Source organism: Oenanthe melanoleuca, chromosome Z (assembly GCF_029582105.1).
Source record: "Oenanthe melanoleuca isolate GR-GAL-2019-014 chromosome Z, OMel1.0, whole genome shotgun sequence".
NCBI classification, from domain to species: Eukaryota; Metazoa; Chordata; class Aves; order Passeriformes; family Muscicapidae; genus Oenanthe; species Oenanthe melanoleuca.
The window spans coordinates 39,942,830-39,960,150 of NC_079362.1; the positions used below are offsets into that span (position 1 = coordinate 39,942,830).

The window sequence follows — 17,321 nt, forward strand, 5'->3', positions numbered from 1 at the left end:
TAAGCTAATAATTAATCTTGAAGAGGTCTCTTGGCAGAAGGAAGCTTATGCATTTATAAGTGGCTCTCGTACTGTTTTACTCTTACCTTGGTGGGCTTGGTTGAGATCAAAAAATTGTGGGGGGATCACTAATAAGTTGCTGAACCTTCCTTTGAATGCTATATTCTGAATCTTAATTAAGGACTTGGATTTAATGCTGTATTTGTTCATGATATATCCATAGTAGATTGACATCAGTTAAAAAGAAAAAACTACATTTTTAACAGGGCTGTAGTTTGAGGGACACTTTAAGGAAAGTGCCAGACAATACCTGAAGGCCTGCTTCTGCTAGAAGATAAGCAGGTGTTTGCTGCCAGCTGCCCAAATGAACAGGAATTCAAGTAGGACCTTCCTTTGGATAACAAAGACACAAAAAATGAGTCTGCCATCAGATTGGCCATTCTTTTGTCCTGTTAATTTTGGTCAACTCTTCCATGAGCTACGTGTTCAGTGACCTGTTTTTACTTCACAGTTTTAGATTGCAAACCTGCCATGCTTCTAAGCATGCCAAACTTTTCTGTAAGTTCATCCTAAAAAGAATAGAGGTAAACAAAGGCATTCAAAAAACAGAAAACAAGGCACAACACTTTATGATATTTTTAGTGTTTTAAAGTAATCATTTTATCTTTCTTTTGGATGACATTGTTTATTGTAAGACATCATTTTTATTAAATACACTGTAATACAAGAGACTTTCCATGTCATGTTGAGAGAAGCTGGTCACATGATTCACAAACAAAACTTTTAACACTGATACCTAGGCATCACTTTGAACTCAGCCAAGATGCAATGAAAGTTTTAAAGCAATGACTACTTGCAACAAACTGCAAAACAAGAACCACTAAGTATTTCCACGGAGACATCACATTAAATAAATTTTTTTTAAAAAAAGGAAAAAAGGAGAAAGATAGCTCTACACACCAGGTCACAATTTGGTGACAATATAGAGATTTATATTTGTATGTAGATATCTTCCTCTTTACCTAATGTGACAAACAGAGTGATATCTAGAAAGATATATATACATGAAGTATAGGTGGAGAGAAGGGCTGGGACAAATATTTCATAATTAATTGATTCTCTCTATTGGTGATTCAATTAAACATAAAATTTGAATTAAATTATTTGTTTATAAAACATTCTTAGGTGCTTTTCTATAAGTTAAGAAAGATACATATAAGCTGCAAGAATTAGGCCTCTGGATAGATTTGATTTGTTCAGTTTTCTCACGTATTCCAATCGACGGCCTCACTTACTAGCAGCTTCCATAATCCTTGCTCAAATAGTCAGTGTTTATAAAACATCAGCCAGTCATCACTCAGAACCTTCTACAAGCAAACAAAAAATCTCCACAGACCTTGTGCAGAATGCATAGACGGAAAAATAACACATCCATCATTTCCCAATTCTTCTCCTGAGACATATGTTTAAAAGATGGCAAAATAGTCACTTGGTTGCTATTGTGAATTTCACAGTGTTTTCCCTGCAACATGTAGACTTCTTTCTTTTTTTGCTTCATATTTGTAATGAGCAACATATCCCCCCCACCCTGCCCAAATAAAGGTGTTTTAACTAAGGCTCTAAAGGACCTCTTATTCAAAGCAGCAGTGGTTTATTCCAGTCCTCAAAACAAGAAAATACAACTTCCTGTGCTATCAAAACCTTCATCTCTCGTTAGAAATCCCAACTTCCTCTCCAGTCCCTCACCACTCCCCTCCCCTACATTTTATAGCAGTATTTGAAATTCAGTTACAGGCCGCAACAACCCAAATGTGGACTTGTGGACTAATACATGCATTATACCTTAGTCATTTGGGTTATTTAATTTCTTTTAAAGTGTTTTGTAGAAGTCTGTCTCAACCACAATCTCTTATAATGGTGGAGAGGGTACAGATAGAGACAGAAAGAGAGGGAAAGAAAGAAATATAAGAGAAGGAAAGAAGGAGGAAAGACAGGAAAAGCGAAAGAAGGAAGGAAAGTGATAGAAAATAGCGAGGACAAAAAAAAAAAGAACAAGATAAAAGAATACTTATTAACCTGTAGACAGAATATAGATATGTTGTTTTACAGGTCAAAATAATGCAGTCCTTTTAAAAGTGTACACTCCATCAGGCATCATGGGATGCTGTTGCTGTACAAGTGTCTTTCTCCGCAGCCAATTCCAAGTTCTGCAGATCTATTGAGAGTGAAGGACAGAGTGCGACGAATGCTACTGTTATTACTCCTGAATGCCAGCGTTCTCGTTGTTCTTCAAGTCATGTTGCAGTGTGAATAGTCCAGCTCATTCTTGGAATTATTTCGTTACTGCAGGCAAGTATAAAATGCTAATGGTGCGGCACTGTTATGCTAGAACAATAAAACAACAGTAGCACAAACGCAGTAAAACAAACTCTATTTTCTGAGCTTGGAAGCTTATCTGTTAATTTCATTGTGAGAAATCAACAAGTGAGATGGGAATGGGAAGAAATGTTTTTATGCAATCATCTGGGGAAGAAAAGTGCTCATTGTTAAATCTCTGGCATTCTAGCACTGCCTTTGCTGCACACCAGTTAGAAAGCTGAATCTTACAAATATAGAAAAAGGAATATCAAAAGAAAAAAAATTTGGTTACTCAGCAGACATTGTCAATTTATTAATAGCACTCAAATCATAATTTGTAATAACATAGATGTATGTAAATTTATACATATACACACAGCCCATACATAATGTGCATGCATGTCTGCACATATATAAGTAAAATACAACAGACATAGGCATACATGTATATGTTATGTGTGTGTATATATATATATGCCATATGCAAACACACATATATTATATATATATATATGGTCAGTTCATAGCACAGTCCAGAAAGACTTTTAAAATGAGCCTGATTGTCATACTTACTCAGTGTACACGATTTACCTGACAGTGCAAGCATGATGAGTATGCACATATACTCACTCTTCATTGTGATTTGAACATATTTCTTCCTCTTCTCTGCTCACTCTGCTACACTTACCCGCCTTTTCATGAACAAATGCAAACTATGTATAGCTACAGTTTACAGCTTTTCTACTGTGATTATACATTTTATGCACTATCAAGAACATTAACGATATAGGCCAAGGTTATCCATGGTGGTGGCTCTGTAGAACATTTGGTCCTTTAGAAATTTAACAAACTGCTATGTTATTGCACAACGCATTTTAATACTATTTATTCTCTGAAATGACTCTAAAAGTCTCACTAGTAAATCAAAAAGAAGATGCCACTAAGTACATTTTCAGGGTCTTGTGGTTATTTTTTGGTATACATTCTTTCAGTGCTTGGAAAACACACCTGCTTGCTTTTGGGCTGGAGCCTTTTTTACAGTAAAAGCATCATTTCAGACACCTTTTTCTTCACCTCGGAAGAAACTAAGACAGAATATGCAAGTAGAAACTTAGCAGCCCCCTCCACCAACTGCACCCTCTTCCCACTGCACAGTAAGAGGACTCTGATATCTTTCTTTTCCACCACTGTTATTTTGAAGACCAATTTCAAATTCCTTTAAAATATAGCATTCATATTCTCAAGAGAATGGGTTTCACTGGCTGCTCAGTCTTTTTCTAGTTTTCTGTGAGAACTTCCAAGACAGTCTAGATAAAATCTTAAGGCCCATTTTGTAGGAATCTTCCTCTGGCTTTTTATGTGTTTCCAGTTCAGTAGCAGTTAAGAAAAAACTTCTAGTTTATTAAAGAAATACTGAGTATGGCTTTGTAGTTACACTGTCATGTTTATTTGTAATGCTGCCTTTTCAATGACATTGAGAAGGGTAAAACTTCATCAGTGTCCAGTGAACTGTTTTCTTCTGAAAATGTTCAGAATTTTTATAAGCTAGCTCTAAAAGCTTCTGAAGGAAAAACTTAAAGTGCCTCAATAAATAATACATGCGAGCAAATTATATATTAAATGTGCTATGGGAACACTTACAAAAATAAAATGCTTAATTTATTAAATAAAATATCCCCAACACGAAGATGGACTATTTTGATCTGGCTCATATCATTAAGAAATAATAAAAAGAGAAAATGGAAAGAAAGATCACTTTTTTGCAATAACGCCCCCTCACAGAGGGAGGCAGAAGTCTTGAGGAATAGGTAAGGTAGGTTTTCATTTGTAAGAATTCATATTAAAAATAATCCTAGCTCTAAATTTCAAATTGTCAACTTCTAGTTTGAAAAACAACATGTATACCCATGCAGCGATCATCAACACAGTGGCCATGCAAATGTTATACACATACAATGCCAATCCAACCAAAAATAAATTATTTAATAAAGTGTGTATGTTGGTTATGACAGCAATAGTACCAATACAAAAATGACGCTGAGGTCAGAATCTTTGCACTCTGAATAGCAAGCCATAACCACAGAGTAATTTGTTTTATCTAGAGATCTTTATCCCCTGCTATGTCTCAAACATAACCAGTGATCTCCGTGCTTTAGATTATTCATGTTATATCAGCCTATAGTATCTATAACATTTTAAAGGCATTTTAACATGGCTAATGTCATCCATTAGCCCCTTCTAATGAAATATAGGTTATATCATTATGAGTTTGCTATGCCTACTAGGGTGTACTACAAGATGAGTGATTGTTTCTGCACAAAGGGCGTTAATCAACAAAGACCATGCACAGTTTTGCTTGCACGGTTAAAAAAAAAAAAAAAAAGGATTGAGGAAGAAAGGAAGGAAGGAAAGAAGGAAGGAAGAAAGGAATATGCTGCTGGACAAGCACGATATAAGATACACCTGCCTCAGCATTTATAGTTTATCCTATCAAAATCCTTAGTTTCAACATGTGATCTTGAAATTAATATTGTATGTAACTAAATCTAGCTTCAGCCTTTACTGAAAAGGACTAGCTGGAGAACATTTTTACACCAGTGGCATGACAATATCCTACCAGAAGACTAAAAAAGGGCATGTGTTTAGTTTATCATGTTGTAACACAATTGCGTGCAGTGCAGGCAGCGTCTTTTTTTTGTTTTACTTGATTCTGGCAATGAATGGTGCTGGCAAAGCACCTCCTTCAACAATCTCTTTAGTCCTCAGAAAGACTTCAGGGAAATAGCTAGGCCCCCTCTTGTCTTCCATCAAATCACTTCAGTGTTTTCTTGTAGGGTTGGATGCCACCTGATTTTGCACGTTCCTCCAGATAGTGTATAACACAAGAGTGTCTTCTTTCTATCTGGCTTTATCTCTGCAAAGAACATTCTTCATGTAGAGAACACCAGTCTTCTTTTTCCACTCACAGGCCGAAGCAAAAAAAAAAAAATGAGGTGAATCCATAGAAACTCCCAGTAGCTATACAGCTGAAATCACAAAGTTTAGTCAAATATATTTTTCCCTTTTTTCATCCACATCAAAGGCATGAATACAACAAGGCATTGTCAGTTGTGGTGGGCAAACTGAAGAGTCTGCTGATATAACAGATTGGGTTTTTAAGGCCTTTGTCTATGCAGAGTTACAATAATGCAGAAGCCAAATCGATTAGAAAGACAAGAGAGAAGGAAAAAAAAGATAGAAACTGAGAGAAAGGGAGAAGATACGTCTTGATAATGTCTAAAAAGTCAATACTGTGTCTACAGATGGAGAAGCGCACATTGCTTGCCCTTTGAAAGCTTCTCCTCAACTTTGTCATTAATACTGTCAAAGTTAAGAACACATTTAATGTAGTTCAGCGGCAGTTGAACACATTCATTCTCGCAGCCCAGAAGAAATGCTAGGAGACTTTAGCCTAAAATATCCAAGTAGACTGGAGATGCCTTGGCCAAGTTCTGAAGGAGGGAGTGGATTTCTTTGATGTTGAGCCGCATGTGAGGCTCCCGTTGCCAACAGCCCAGCATCAAGTCATACACTTCCTTTGGGCATGTGCGAGGTCGCTGCAGGACTCGGCCCTGAGTGATGCACTCAATCACCTAGGAGAAATCACAAGCAAAGGATCAGCACATTTGTGACAGCTGCATCGAGATCATCCACAGAAGACTTAACTTTAAACACAGCAGCCTCACTGATGGCTACCACACAGCCATCTCTGCTTTTCTAGGCAGAAGAATAAGCAGCAGTATGTGATCTGGAAAATTCACTGTAATGTGTATCAAAAAGCAATAACTTCATTCATGTTAAGTTCACTCACATTGTCTGCTCCACACATAAGGAAATTGGAGGCGGGAATTAGTCCCATAACTTCTCTCTCTACCCAACTACCACTTCAGAGGGAGGATAAATTTTCAATCTGCTCATAGAGCATAAATGCCTCTCCTTCTTTCTACCTTCTGCAAACTTACAAGTATGACTAGCTAATCTCTGGAAGGGGGATACTAGTGACTGCCTAGAAATGAAAAGAGATATCTTGATTACTTCAGTCTAATCTGTCTGTGGTTACAGACAACCACTCTGAAACAGTATGTATGATACATCTGTTCAGGAGATAGCTAAGGTCCTTTTCATTCTCTCATGGTCTACCCAGAGCAGACTTTATGCTATACAAGGGAAAAAAAATAAATTCCAACTAGTTCTAGTTCTAGTAGTTCTGCTTGAACACCTTCCATCCACTCAGGGAGAAAAAAGTGAAAAAGAAGAAATTCAACCATATAGTTCATGACAATACAATAAATACTCTGTATAAGTGTTGGCCTTTAAGAAATATATTTGTTGCTGTCCCTTCTCCAGAGAAGCCACACCATCAATTAGCATAGCAGCTTTCTCAATGCAATTTGAGAATATATTACACACACCTCATTGTTTGAGAGCTGATACCATGGCTGTTTGCCATAAGTAAAGATTTCCCATAATACAACCCCCAGGCTCCAGACATCACTTTCTGTGGTGAACTTCCTGTACATTATACTCTCTGGAGGCATCCAACGAATGGGCAGCATGGTGTGACCCCCAACCTAAAAGAAACAAATAAAAGGGTTAGAAATAACTTCCTCCGACCCTTACAAGGCAATGTGAAGGCTTTAAACATGGAGAATCCATGTTTTCTTTTTTTTCCCATCTGGTAGCATTCACTTTGAGGAGCTCTGAAGAACTGTGGATTCGTGGTTCAAACTTCTCCAGCAACAATCAGTACCACACAATATGTTCCGCAACAAAAATCTCAAAAGATGTTGTTTCTGAAGTTTGAACTAAACTTTAATGTTTACTTGGCACACCCTACCTAAGGAACAGGAAAGTCTATATTACTCTGCCAACCAACTTCGAATTAGGCCAGTTTTACTCTCTATTTTAACACTCAAGAAACTAAAAAAGATTAATTAAATGAAATCTGGCAGGTGATTCTCCTAGAAACTCAACAACATCAACTGAAATTCATGAAGACATAGTGATCTCACTGTATGACTTATAGGATTGGATCTGTAAGGTTGAATATCTTAATTTTGACCGAATTAAAGCAATGCTAATTTCTGTTGTTAAGTTCCACAGTTAAAGCATCAAATTATTTTGTTCCACATTAACTACCCCATCCATTAAAAAAAAACCAAAAGCAGTCCTTTGGGCATATTCCCTTGATAATAAATAACTTGTAAGATAGGGATTCCTACCCGAAATCAAGTTTTGTTGAATGGGACCTTCACTGAATTAATGCCTTTCTGCAATATTTTAGAACATTTTAAATTTTCCCCAGAAAATTTCCTTAGACTTTGGTCTCCAAACCTTAATTTAAAATTTTAAAAGTCTTTTATTTCCAGGTTCTATACAATTTATTGTTCCTGGCATGTCTTATTCTGGTTGGATCACATCAATAAAGAAATCTAAGTAATTTTTAAACAGTGTAACTGCTGAGATGCTGTGATATGGATGTACAGATGTGCTAGTTACTTTTGCACCATGAGAGCTGAGAATATTTCCAAGGAAGACTTAAGAGGAAAAAAAAAAAAAAAAGGAAAGTTCTTTTTCAAGGACACCTTACTCTTGATTAACTCATTTTCCTTTCTAAAAATATATTTAATTATGAAGCCACATTTACACTTTCAGGATTCTGTTGATTCAAAATATATTTTCTCCTTTTGGGATGTAACATTTGTTGTCAAAAATAATGGCCTTCTTGTTCTCATGTTCAAACAGCAAATGGAAGAAACACCAAACAGACAGGGTTGACATTATTTCTAAATCATACAGAATATTTGTCGACAATTCCGTGTTAGTGCATCATACCAAACACGGCTATGGCTGTGAGAGCTCAGTCTTGTTCTGTGCATCACTACTGATTTCATAGAAACAGAAAGTCATGATGAAATTTTCATAGATTTGGTTTATTATGAGGCCCTTCTTCTACTCCACATGAGATATTATGCAAGTGATGTAGGAATATGACTTAGCAAGTGGTTGAATGCCAGAGCTCCCAGTTTCACTTCCTGACTATACTGTGGATGTGCTTCTGACTGCAGGTTGTTATGTACAGGGTGGACCCACGTTTTCTGCACTGCATTGATAGAGAATGGATACCCATTCTCAAGTGCTTTTTCCAATTTGGCTCATTTGTCTCTATGTTAACAGTTTATCTCTGTCTCTAGACAGACTGGTTGTAAGGCTCTGTGCTTTGGTATTTTTCCTCAACTTTGACTGAGAGGCCTCTCAAGGATGCGGAGAGTTTGAACACACCAGTATGCTGAGATGCAATCAAACATTCATTTCCCCACCTAAACATAACCTAAACTGACATGACAATCAAACATGTCCAAACCACCACCATTTTTAAGCCAGTCTTGAGAGGTATTTCATTAGAAAGGCAAAAAATTAGTCCCTTAGAAACATGCAGCCACATACACCCATTGAAAGGGCAAGTACCATTAAAAGATGGTTAGAGATGAGAACCTTTTGGTCTCATCAAATATTAAAATGGCTCTTACATCTGTTTGTCATATAATCTCTGGTACTGGTTCTGTTTTGCAACTTCTTTGACTCATTCCTTTAAAAATTAATGAAAGCTATAGACAATAAAATATGCAACTACTTTTTTTTTTTTTTTTGGTCACATCTTAAATCAAGAGATTTTGAAAAAGCAATTTAAAAAATCCCCAACTACTCTTCAAATCTTCTTATGTTTTTTTCACTACAGATCCAGTCTATTTTTGGTAGGATTCTATGCTGAGCTGCCATTGTCACGCAGGAAAATGAAGGATGGACCTCTTGAGTGATGATGATAAACTGCCACCAGATGATGGCTCTGTGATACACTGATCTGTAAAATCACATACCCAGCTGTCCCTCTTTGCAGTCACAGCAAGACTGACTCGTTTACATTGACACCAGGAATTCAGTTTACAGGTAAGTACAAGGCACAGGGCCCGTTAGTGTTCTTCCCAGATCATCTTTCCTGAAGCTGTGTCCATATCTGTCCCTGTGTCCATTTCTGTCCCTGAAGGCACAAGACTTCTCTTGACCAGTCTGAGAAGTCCTGAGGTGTCTCCATCTCTATCATTCCAGTTACTTCAAACTCCTCAGTATCTTTTTGAAGATAGAATTCATTGCCTTTCAAAATATCAACAAAAGTATTATACAGGGTGGTCTCCTTGGCAGATGGACTCAATGAAGAAAGACAACCTGTGCGACACTGATCATCTCCTTTGGTACTCTGTACATCTACCCACAGTCTAAGAGCACCTTGCATTTCAGTTCAGCTCCATTAAAAGCACGTGTCTGGGCCAAAGGCACTTCTAAATGCATGTTTCCTTCTCTATTAAAAATCAGTTGTTACTGGGTCAACACTCACTCAAATCAGAAAAGCTTTAAGAGCTGTGCTACTTGTATGCCTAAAATGAAGCACATACTTCAGAGCTTTTTGAACTGAAGCGTAGGACTTGACACAATTGTTTGCAAGGCTAGGAGGTGTTTTCCAAGAAGCACCAGTGAACGAAAACATGACTTCACTGACCAAAGTTTAAAGGTTCTGAGTGCTTCAAAGAGATGCCTTCAGCATATCCTTTAATAAGAAATGCAGGTTATTACAAAGCTCTCAGATATCACCAGCATTCTGTAGTACAAAGTCTCTGCCGTGCGCAGTGTAATTTCAGTGCTGTTTGATACATACACATGGTTTTGTGCTACAGTTACAGACTACAGTTATGTGTAGATAAAACCTTTATATTCAGTCTAGCTAAAGTTATGAGAGGTTTAAAAGCATTAGAGTTTTAACTTAATATGCTAACACTTTAAAATCCATAATGTACCTATATAACCACTTCATGTATACAAATGAGAATGTATTTTCTTGATTCTTACCTGAAAGCAGCTGCATTATCACCATAATACCATACAATATCACAGTTCTGTTTTATTTAGAATTGTACTTCTACAGAAGTACAGACTTAAGTACTAACTTCCAAATGCCAGTTCTTGAAAGCAAGCATATCCTAGCCCAGCTATAGCCTTTCATTATATTCACTAGCTGCTTTTACTAGCAATACTGGGCTAGAAAACCTGGTGACTTAGCCTCTGCAATGTGCAAACAATCCATGGAGAGGAGAGAATGCTATGCCAAATCCGTGAACTGTCATGTTCTCCAAAGAAGCTGTTCTAAGGAAAAACTGCCAAAACGTCCCAAGTATGAAATGTTGCACTTTCAACAATACAATCTCATTAACACTTGTCACCACTTTAAGCAACTGTCTTCTCAATGAATTTAACACTTTGAAAGGTGCCAGAGAAGCTGATCTTGAGCATTGTTATAATCTATTTGCAAACATTAATCTTCTAGGGCTCCTATAGGAGTGCCATGTCTTAGACTTGAAGCAGGGCCTCTAATTTTATAGTTTATCTCTTTCTTTCAATTAAAAGTACATCTGTCTATATCCTGACATGATACTATTCGAACTTCATGGCCCAGCTACCATAGAAATCCAAGGGTCTGTTGTCTGATGATTGTGAGAAAATGGATATGCTCTCTTAAAGAGAAAACCAAATGAAGCCTTGTACTCCATCTGGAAACAGAAGATGGTGGAGCTGAGGGAAGCTAATTTACAAAGATATAGAAGTCACAAAGGGTATGTGGGGTGGCACATAGAAAAGACACTGCTACAGGCCAGGAAAAGCACAAGAAATAGTCACATGGAATCATCACACAGAATCACCAAGGTTGTCAGAGACCTAAAAGATCATCTAGTTTATGCACAGCATCACCATAGTTACCCCTAAACCATGACCTCAAAGACCACTTCCAGATGTCCCTTGAACACTTCCAGAGACTGTGACTCTACTACTTTTCTGGGTATGCCTAACTACTCTTTCAGAGAAAAATTATTTTCTAATCTGAACTTCCCTGGTGTAATTTAAGGCCATTTTCTCTCATCCTTTGGCTTGAGACATGGTAGAAAAGAATTACTTCCTTTCAGGCAGTTGTAGAGAGCAATAAATTCTCCCCTCAGCTTCTTCTTCTCTTAACTAAAAACCCCCAGCTCATTGTGCTCCAGACCCTCCACCAGCTCTCTTGCTCTACTCTGGACACACTGCAGTAGCTCAGAGAAAGGGTCCCAGAACTGGACACAGGATCCGAGGTGTGGCTTCCCCCAGTATGGAATACAATGGGACAATCACTGCCCTCGTCCTGCTGGACACACATACAGGCCAGAATGCCATTGGCCTTCTTGGCTCCCTGGGCACGTGGTGGCTCAAGTTCAGCAGGCTGTTGGCCAATACCCCCAAGTCTCCTTCTGCTGAACAGCTCTTAAAGATCTCCTCCCCCAGCCTGTAGCCCTGCATGGGGTTGTTGTGATCCAAGTGTAGAGCCTGGCCCTTTGCTGCCTCATGCAGCAGTACTTAGGCCATAGATATCCTTCAAGATGTCTCCTGCAGAGCCTTTTGACCCGCAGGCAGATCACCAATACTGTTGCTAAGATGGCCACTCAGTCAATTCACATCAGTTTTATGCCTTACTTGTCTGTATACCAGGAGGAGGGATAGGCTGCTCTTTTGCAAGGCATGCCAGCAGCAGCCCAGTCAAACCATAAGTTCACCAGGGGCTGTGGTGCTGAGGGTGATAAATGGTTTTGGAGCTCCACAATCCAGCTGCAGGATGCTGCAGCGGCTGACAAGGGACAGGACAGAGACAATCAGAACGGTCTTCCTCCTAAATGCCAGTGACCACATTTGGGGAGGCTCCAACACTCCTGGAGCAGACATCAAATGGAATTCCCAGCTTTTGCAGGCATTCCGTTACATAACCCTTTCCTGATTCCTCCCCCCACCCCCCCAATTTCTGTCTTTAGGTAGTAGATTACTCTGAATTAATGCAGTAAAAAGCACAGCAACCAATTGCATAGCCTTGGAAAACAGACTTCTCATTAACATTTCACATTCCCGTGTTCCCACGATTCCTGTAGAGTGACATTTCAGTAATGTGTCATAGCACTTTGTATGTTCTCTAAAGACTAGTGATGCTTTTTCTGCCAAGAGGATAAAAGTAATCTTTTTACTTTGTTAGCCAAATGAAGCTGAGTGACTATAAGGGGCTCAGCCTTGTCCTGTCTCACTTGTCTGGTGCATCTTTCAGGAGTCCTGCTGTTTTCAGGCCTTTTGCAATTCAGGGTAGTAGACTTGAGTGCAGCAACATAGTTTAGCACATATCCAAATTAAAAGTCATGTGACAAGTATATATTCAATCTCTTTAACACAACGGCACCTTAGTCTGTCAAACTAGAAGGAAGGTGAATCTTTTGAATAATTTGTTCACCCCAATCCTATAAAAAAATCCTTTATACTTGCAAGATAATGCCGTTTTAGGGTATTTTTCACTATTTATATTTTGGTCTTCTGACTTGTTTCCCCATCTCAGGATGATATAACTGCAAAGAAATGTTCTCTGCAAAAATTATCATGTCTTATTGCTAAAACTAAAAATCTCTCCTCTCTTGCTGAACATCTGCTCTTTCCCCCTCATAAAAGCTGGCAAATGTTTCTCTCAGCACAGAAAAAAAAAAATCAATAATGGTTATTTTCATTTCTTTCATGCCCTGGCCTTGGAGACAAAGTCAATGTCTTCTCTTGAAATACCAGTCCTGCATGACTACTTGGAGAAAAGCAATGCATTATTTTCATAGTCATAATAAGTCATACCACTACAATGCAAGAAGTTACTGATTTATAAAATAAGGCATATTATTACCCAACAGCTAAAAATACATCCTTTCATTTTCACTTTTAACTCAGCTTTGGTTCATCTATATTAAAAGAGGCTTATGTCTAAATTTCTTAATTAATTCTACAAATGTTTTTTTCAGAAAAGTGAAACTTGGTCTGCAACATTTATTACACTGTAAATTCTCTCTTCAACTGCTCAACATCAGTTCAGTATTGTGTGCCAATTTTGTGTCATGGAGATAAAATTCATCTCATTAGCCTCTATAAAACCACAAGCAGTATGGAGAAGATGAGGCAAGACTGGGTACTCAGATGTTCACATAACACAACAACCAGAAGGTACCAAAAAAAAAGTAAATGGCAGGTTCATAACAAGCAAAAAGCTCACTGTCACCTAATGCACATTTGCTTGTGGAAGTCACTGACATGAGATACTGCTAATGTGGAAGGCTTATCTGGGATCAGAAAGTGATTAAACAAACTGATGAAGGATAAAATCTGACGAGGACTATCAAATATGAAGATACCATCTCTGGCCCAGGAAGCTCCGGAGATGCAGAATGCTGAAGGCTGAGAATACTTGATGAAAATACAGATATATGCTTAGCATGTTTCCATACTATTCCACAGTTTCTAAGAGTGACAGGATCCTGGATTAGAAGGGCTTTTGGAGAAGTTATTTGTACGTTACTGTATAGATGGGCCACATACTGCAATATGCAGTCCTTACTAAACCTCCCGGCTACGCTTATGGAGGGCTATAAATGATTATGGCAAAAAGATGGAATGAAGGGGAGATACCACAAGAAATTAAAATAGGTGAAGGATCTAGAGTATCTTGCAATTCAGACTCTTCCAAAGATCTTAAAATGTTAACTTGAACAGATACAGAAATGGTGCCTTTTTTTTGTGTTTTACACAACACAATATCAATTTGGGCCAGACAAGTTTACAGGATAATTAATAAACTGTAGTAGTTACTGCACTACAGGCCTTTTACTCTTCTAAGAAAAGAAAATGAAGTGCTCTGGATGTAAGACTAGATGAGTGCTACAAAGAAGGTGATGTGATTCACATCTCTGATGAAAAGAAAGATTCCCTTATCAGAAAGACAGAAGGGAAGTTAACCTGAGTAGAAATCTGCAGCACTTAAAATGAATGGATTACAGCTTTTTGGTGTCCCAGATGAAGTGTGTATGAATGAAAAAAACAAGTCTATTCCTTCAAAATGTAATTTATTTTGATTCAAAATGATAAAGTGTTTTAGTGTTAAAAAAACCTAATAACCTAAGCTAACAGAAAGGTAGATATTCTGTGGAAAATTGGAAAGAATGACATTTTGAACAGTATATTTCAGTGAATTCAATGTAGATCTAAATTCAATTCTGAACATGGGAATCCAGGATCTCAGTGAAAAAGCAAGGGGATTGGATGAGCCAGAGAAGATCTGTTGAATTGGATGGCCCCTCCTTTTTAAAACACTCTGCATTCTCCTAATTTTCTACATCAAGTAATATATATATGCCACAGCATGTGTAGTTACTGATCACTCCAGTGGCATGACTTTCTCCTTCGAATGTTGATCTCATGTGAGGTCCTTTGTTATTGAAGTCCTTACAGAAACTTGCCACTATATCCCTTAAACCTTACTGCTGTTTCCATATCTGAGTGGCTGCTGGTTGTACCAGCAGATGAAGAGAGGTATTGAGTACCAGAAGACAAGCAGCTGGAATGACTCATTAAAAATGAGTTTAAATCCTTGTAGGCTCCAGGATTATAATCTAATCTGTCCAAGTCAACAGCAAAACAATTTTGAAATGCAATATTAATGAATTGCAGCTACTGCCTTTCTGATTTTCAAAGTGGTTTACAATATATCAATTTCCATTTTTATATTAATCCTAAGTAGTTTGGGCTACGGAGCTAAGGAGGTTTAAAAAATAATCTTTAATATGCAAAAATAATCTTTAATATGCGCTGGAAAACTGGCTTCTACAAATCTGTGTCAGCTAAAATTCAAAACTCTTTTGCTTTTTCAGGTGAGGGTTGGAGATCCTAGATGAACAGCACAGTCAATTTCAACACATTGCAGGCATTTGAGCACAGACTCTGAAAGCTAAATACCACATCACATAAGACAATTTGTGTTCACTGGGGAATCTCTCACTGCTCATGTCAAGTCTGGAAGCTATTTCTTAGTTACTAAAGATCACAACTTCTTCCCATATTTTACTGAAAAACACATTTTTCTTCAAATTTACTGTAGGTTAACATAGCATGTCTGGCTCTATCGGTCATGTCAAATTACATCACAGGAGAAGAGGGGAGCAACAGAGCTTGGTTTGTAGCTTTACTTCTCCCTTGTGAGTCACAAAGTATTTTTATAATATACACTGCATGGGAGAACCACAATTTTTAGCTGAAATGTCTCAGATGTTCCAGTTCTTTGAATTTTGTAAGACAGTCTCTTCCCCCTTTCCCCAGATGCTAATAAACAAGGCAATGACAAGGTCCTTGTACTCATATTCCTTCTCTTCTGCAGTTTGATGATGTTTTCTGCTTCACACTTTCTCTGGGCCATAATTTGTTTACATAAACTGGAAAAACATAAGAGGAAAATTTTACTAAAATAGAGCAGAAAAAAACTCTCTGTTGCTTTCCCTCCATGAACTCTAGTTTTAGTTTCCTTACTTGTGCCACAACATCATTCTATGAGTTGAAACAGGCATTTTTTCTGAAATGAGGCATCCATCAAACAACACACAACACAATCATTAAAAATACAAGTAACTGCTATTATGGGGGGGGGGGGGGGGGAGGTAAAAAAACCCCTAATTCCTATGGAACTTGCAAAATCCTGAATTGTTCTCATCAAATTTGTAAGCTGAATTATTCCTCAAGCCATGCTTAAAGTATTGTTCTTGGATACAAGAGCCAAAGTGTAGCCCAAGGAGTGATGAACTCATTTTATAGTTCTTGGACAAATTCCTATACTGGTGTAAAGGGAAATTTTGCACAAGAAGAGGGCTTGGAGCCATAAATTTGGGGTTTGGTTTCGTATTAGGTTTGGTTTTGTTTTGTTGTTTTTTTTCCCTTTTCAGTGCTTGCCTCTACCATCCACACTGTAATTTTCCATTTGGGAAACAATATCCTGCATTGTGTATACAATGGTTCTTGGAATTCACATGACTGCATTTGTTTAACACCAACATGGAGCTTTAAATTCTGCCTGTGATGGTGAAGCATCTTACCTTGTGCCTGTAAAAACCAGGCTGGATAACCTTCTGAGAAGCCACACTGGCAGAAGGTGTTAGTCTAGTAAGAAATGACCCCCAAAACTTCCCTGGGTGTATCCATTCACCGATGGCCTGCCATCAGGAGGAGGTTTGGCTTTCTGACACAAAGCCTCTTTAACTTGCTTATTACCAGGGGATCCTGGGGAACTTAGGAAGATCAGAGTAAACTTTGAAAGGATTTAGGACTCTACACCAGCACTGCTACATTTAAGGTAAAGACTCTGGAGATCTGACATACAGATTTCCACACTATAGATTGTGCAATGTACTCCTCATGTCCTTCACCAAATGTTGGTAGTGTGTGAACAAAGAAGAGATGGGTGGGAAAGAAACACACAACTACACCTATTTTCCATGTTTTCCCTGATATTTTGTGGTGCCCCAAGGGAGCACTTCTTCCACCTTTCCCTCTGATTGAAGCTACTCCTTACTGTAACCATGCAGCTCTGAGATGGTTCCATCCTCATACATGATTATCTTCCTCTCTGGATAAATAAGAATCTTATTACACATGGAATCCTCTACTTGCTCATCTTTAATAATAACTTCAAAATAAATATAGTAACATAATTTTAGTTTACCTGCTCCAATAAAATTAGCATCTGCAGTATAACTGAGAGCTCAAAGGTTAGATCCAATTTAAAAAAACCCAAAACAACAGGCTGCAATTTTACACCAAAGTAGTTAGGACAAGTAATTAATTTGTTAGATCTCTACTATTAGAACTGCAGGTCAACTTTATTATCTTCAATATAAATCTTACATACAGGTTTCCCAGATGCCAGAGTTGCCAAGATGCATGGAGTCCTGGTGACATTCAAAATAAGCCAAGTGGGAAATGAAGGTATTATGTTGTTAGGACAAAATATTTCA

At 37.9% G+C, this 17,321-nt stretch overlaps 1 protein-coding gene across 2 annotated transcripts in view; it reads right to left on the reverse strand.

The window, feature by feature from the left end:
- Positions 1-645: 645 nt before the first annotated feature.
- Positions 646-17,321, reverse strand: part of NTRK2 (neurotrophic receptor tyrosine kinase 2) — a 201,170-nt gene continuing 184,494 nt past the window's right edge. For both annotated transcript variants that reach the window (XM_056513945.1, XM_056513951.1), the window contains 2 exons: positions 6,810-6,968; positions 646-5,990 (listed from right to left, as the gene is read on the reverse strand). In XM_056513945.1, the coding sequence (XP_056369920.1) occupies positions 5,805-5,990; positions 6,810-6,968 (345 nt within the window). In that variant the 3' untranslated portion in view covers positions 646-5,804. The remainder of the gene's footprint in view (positions 5,991-6,809; positions 6,969-17,321) is intronic.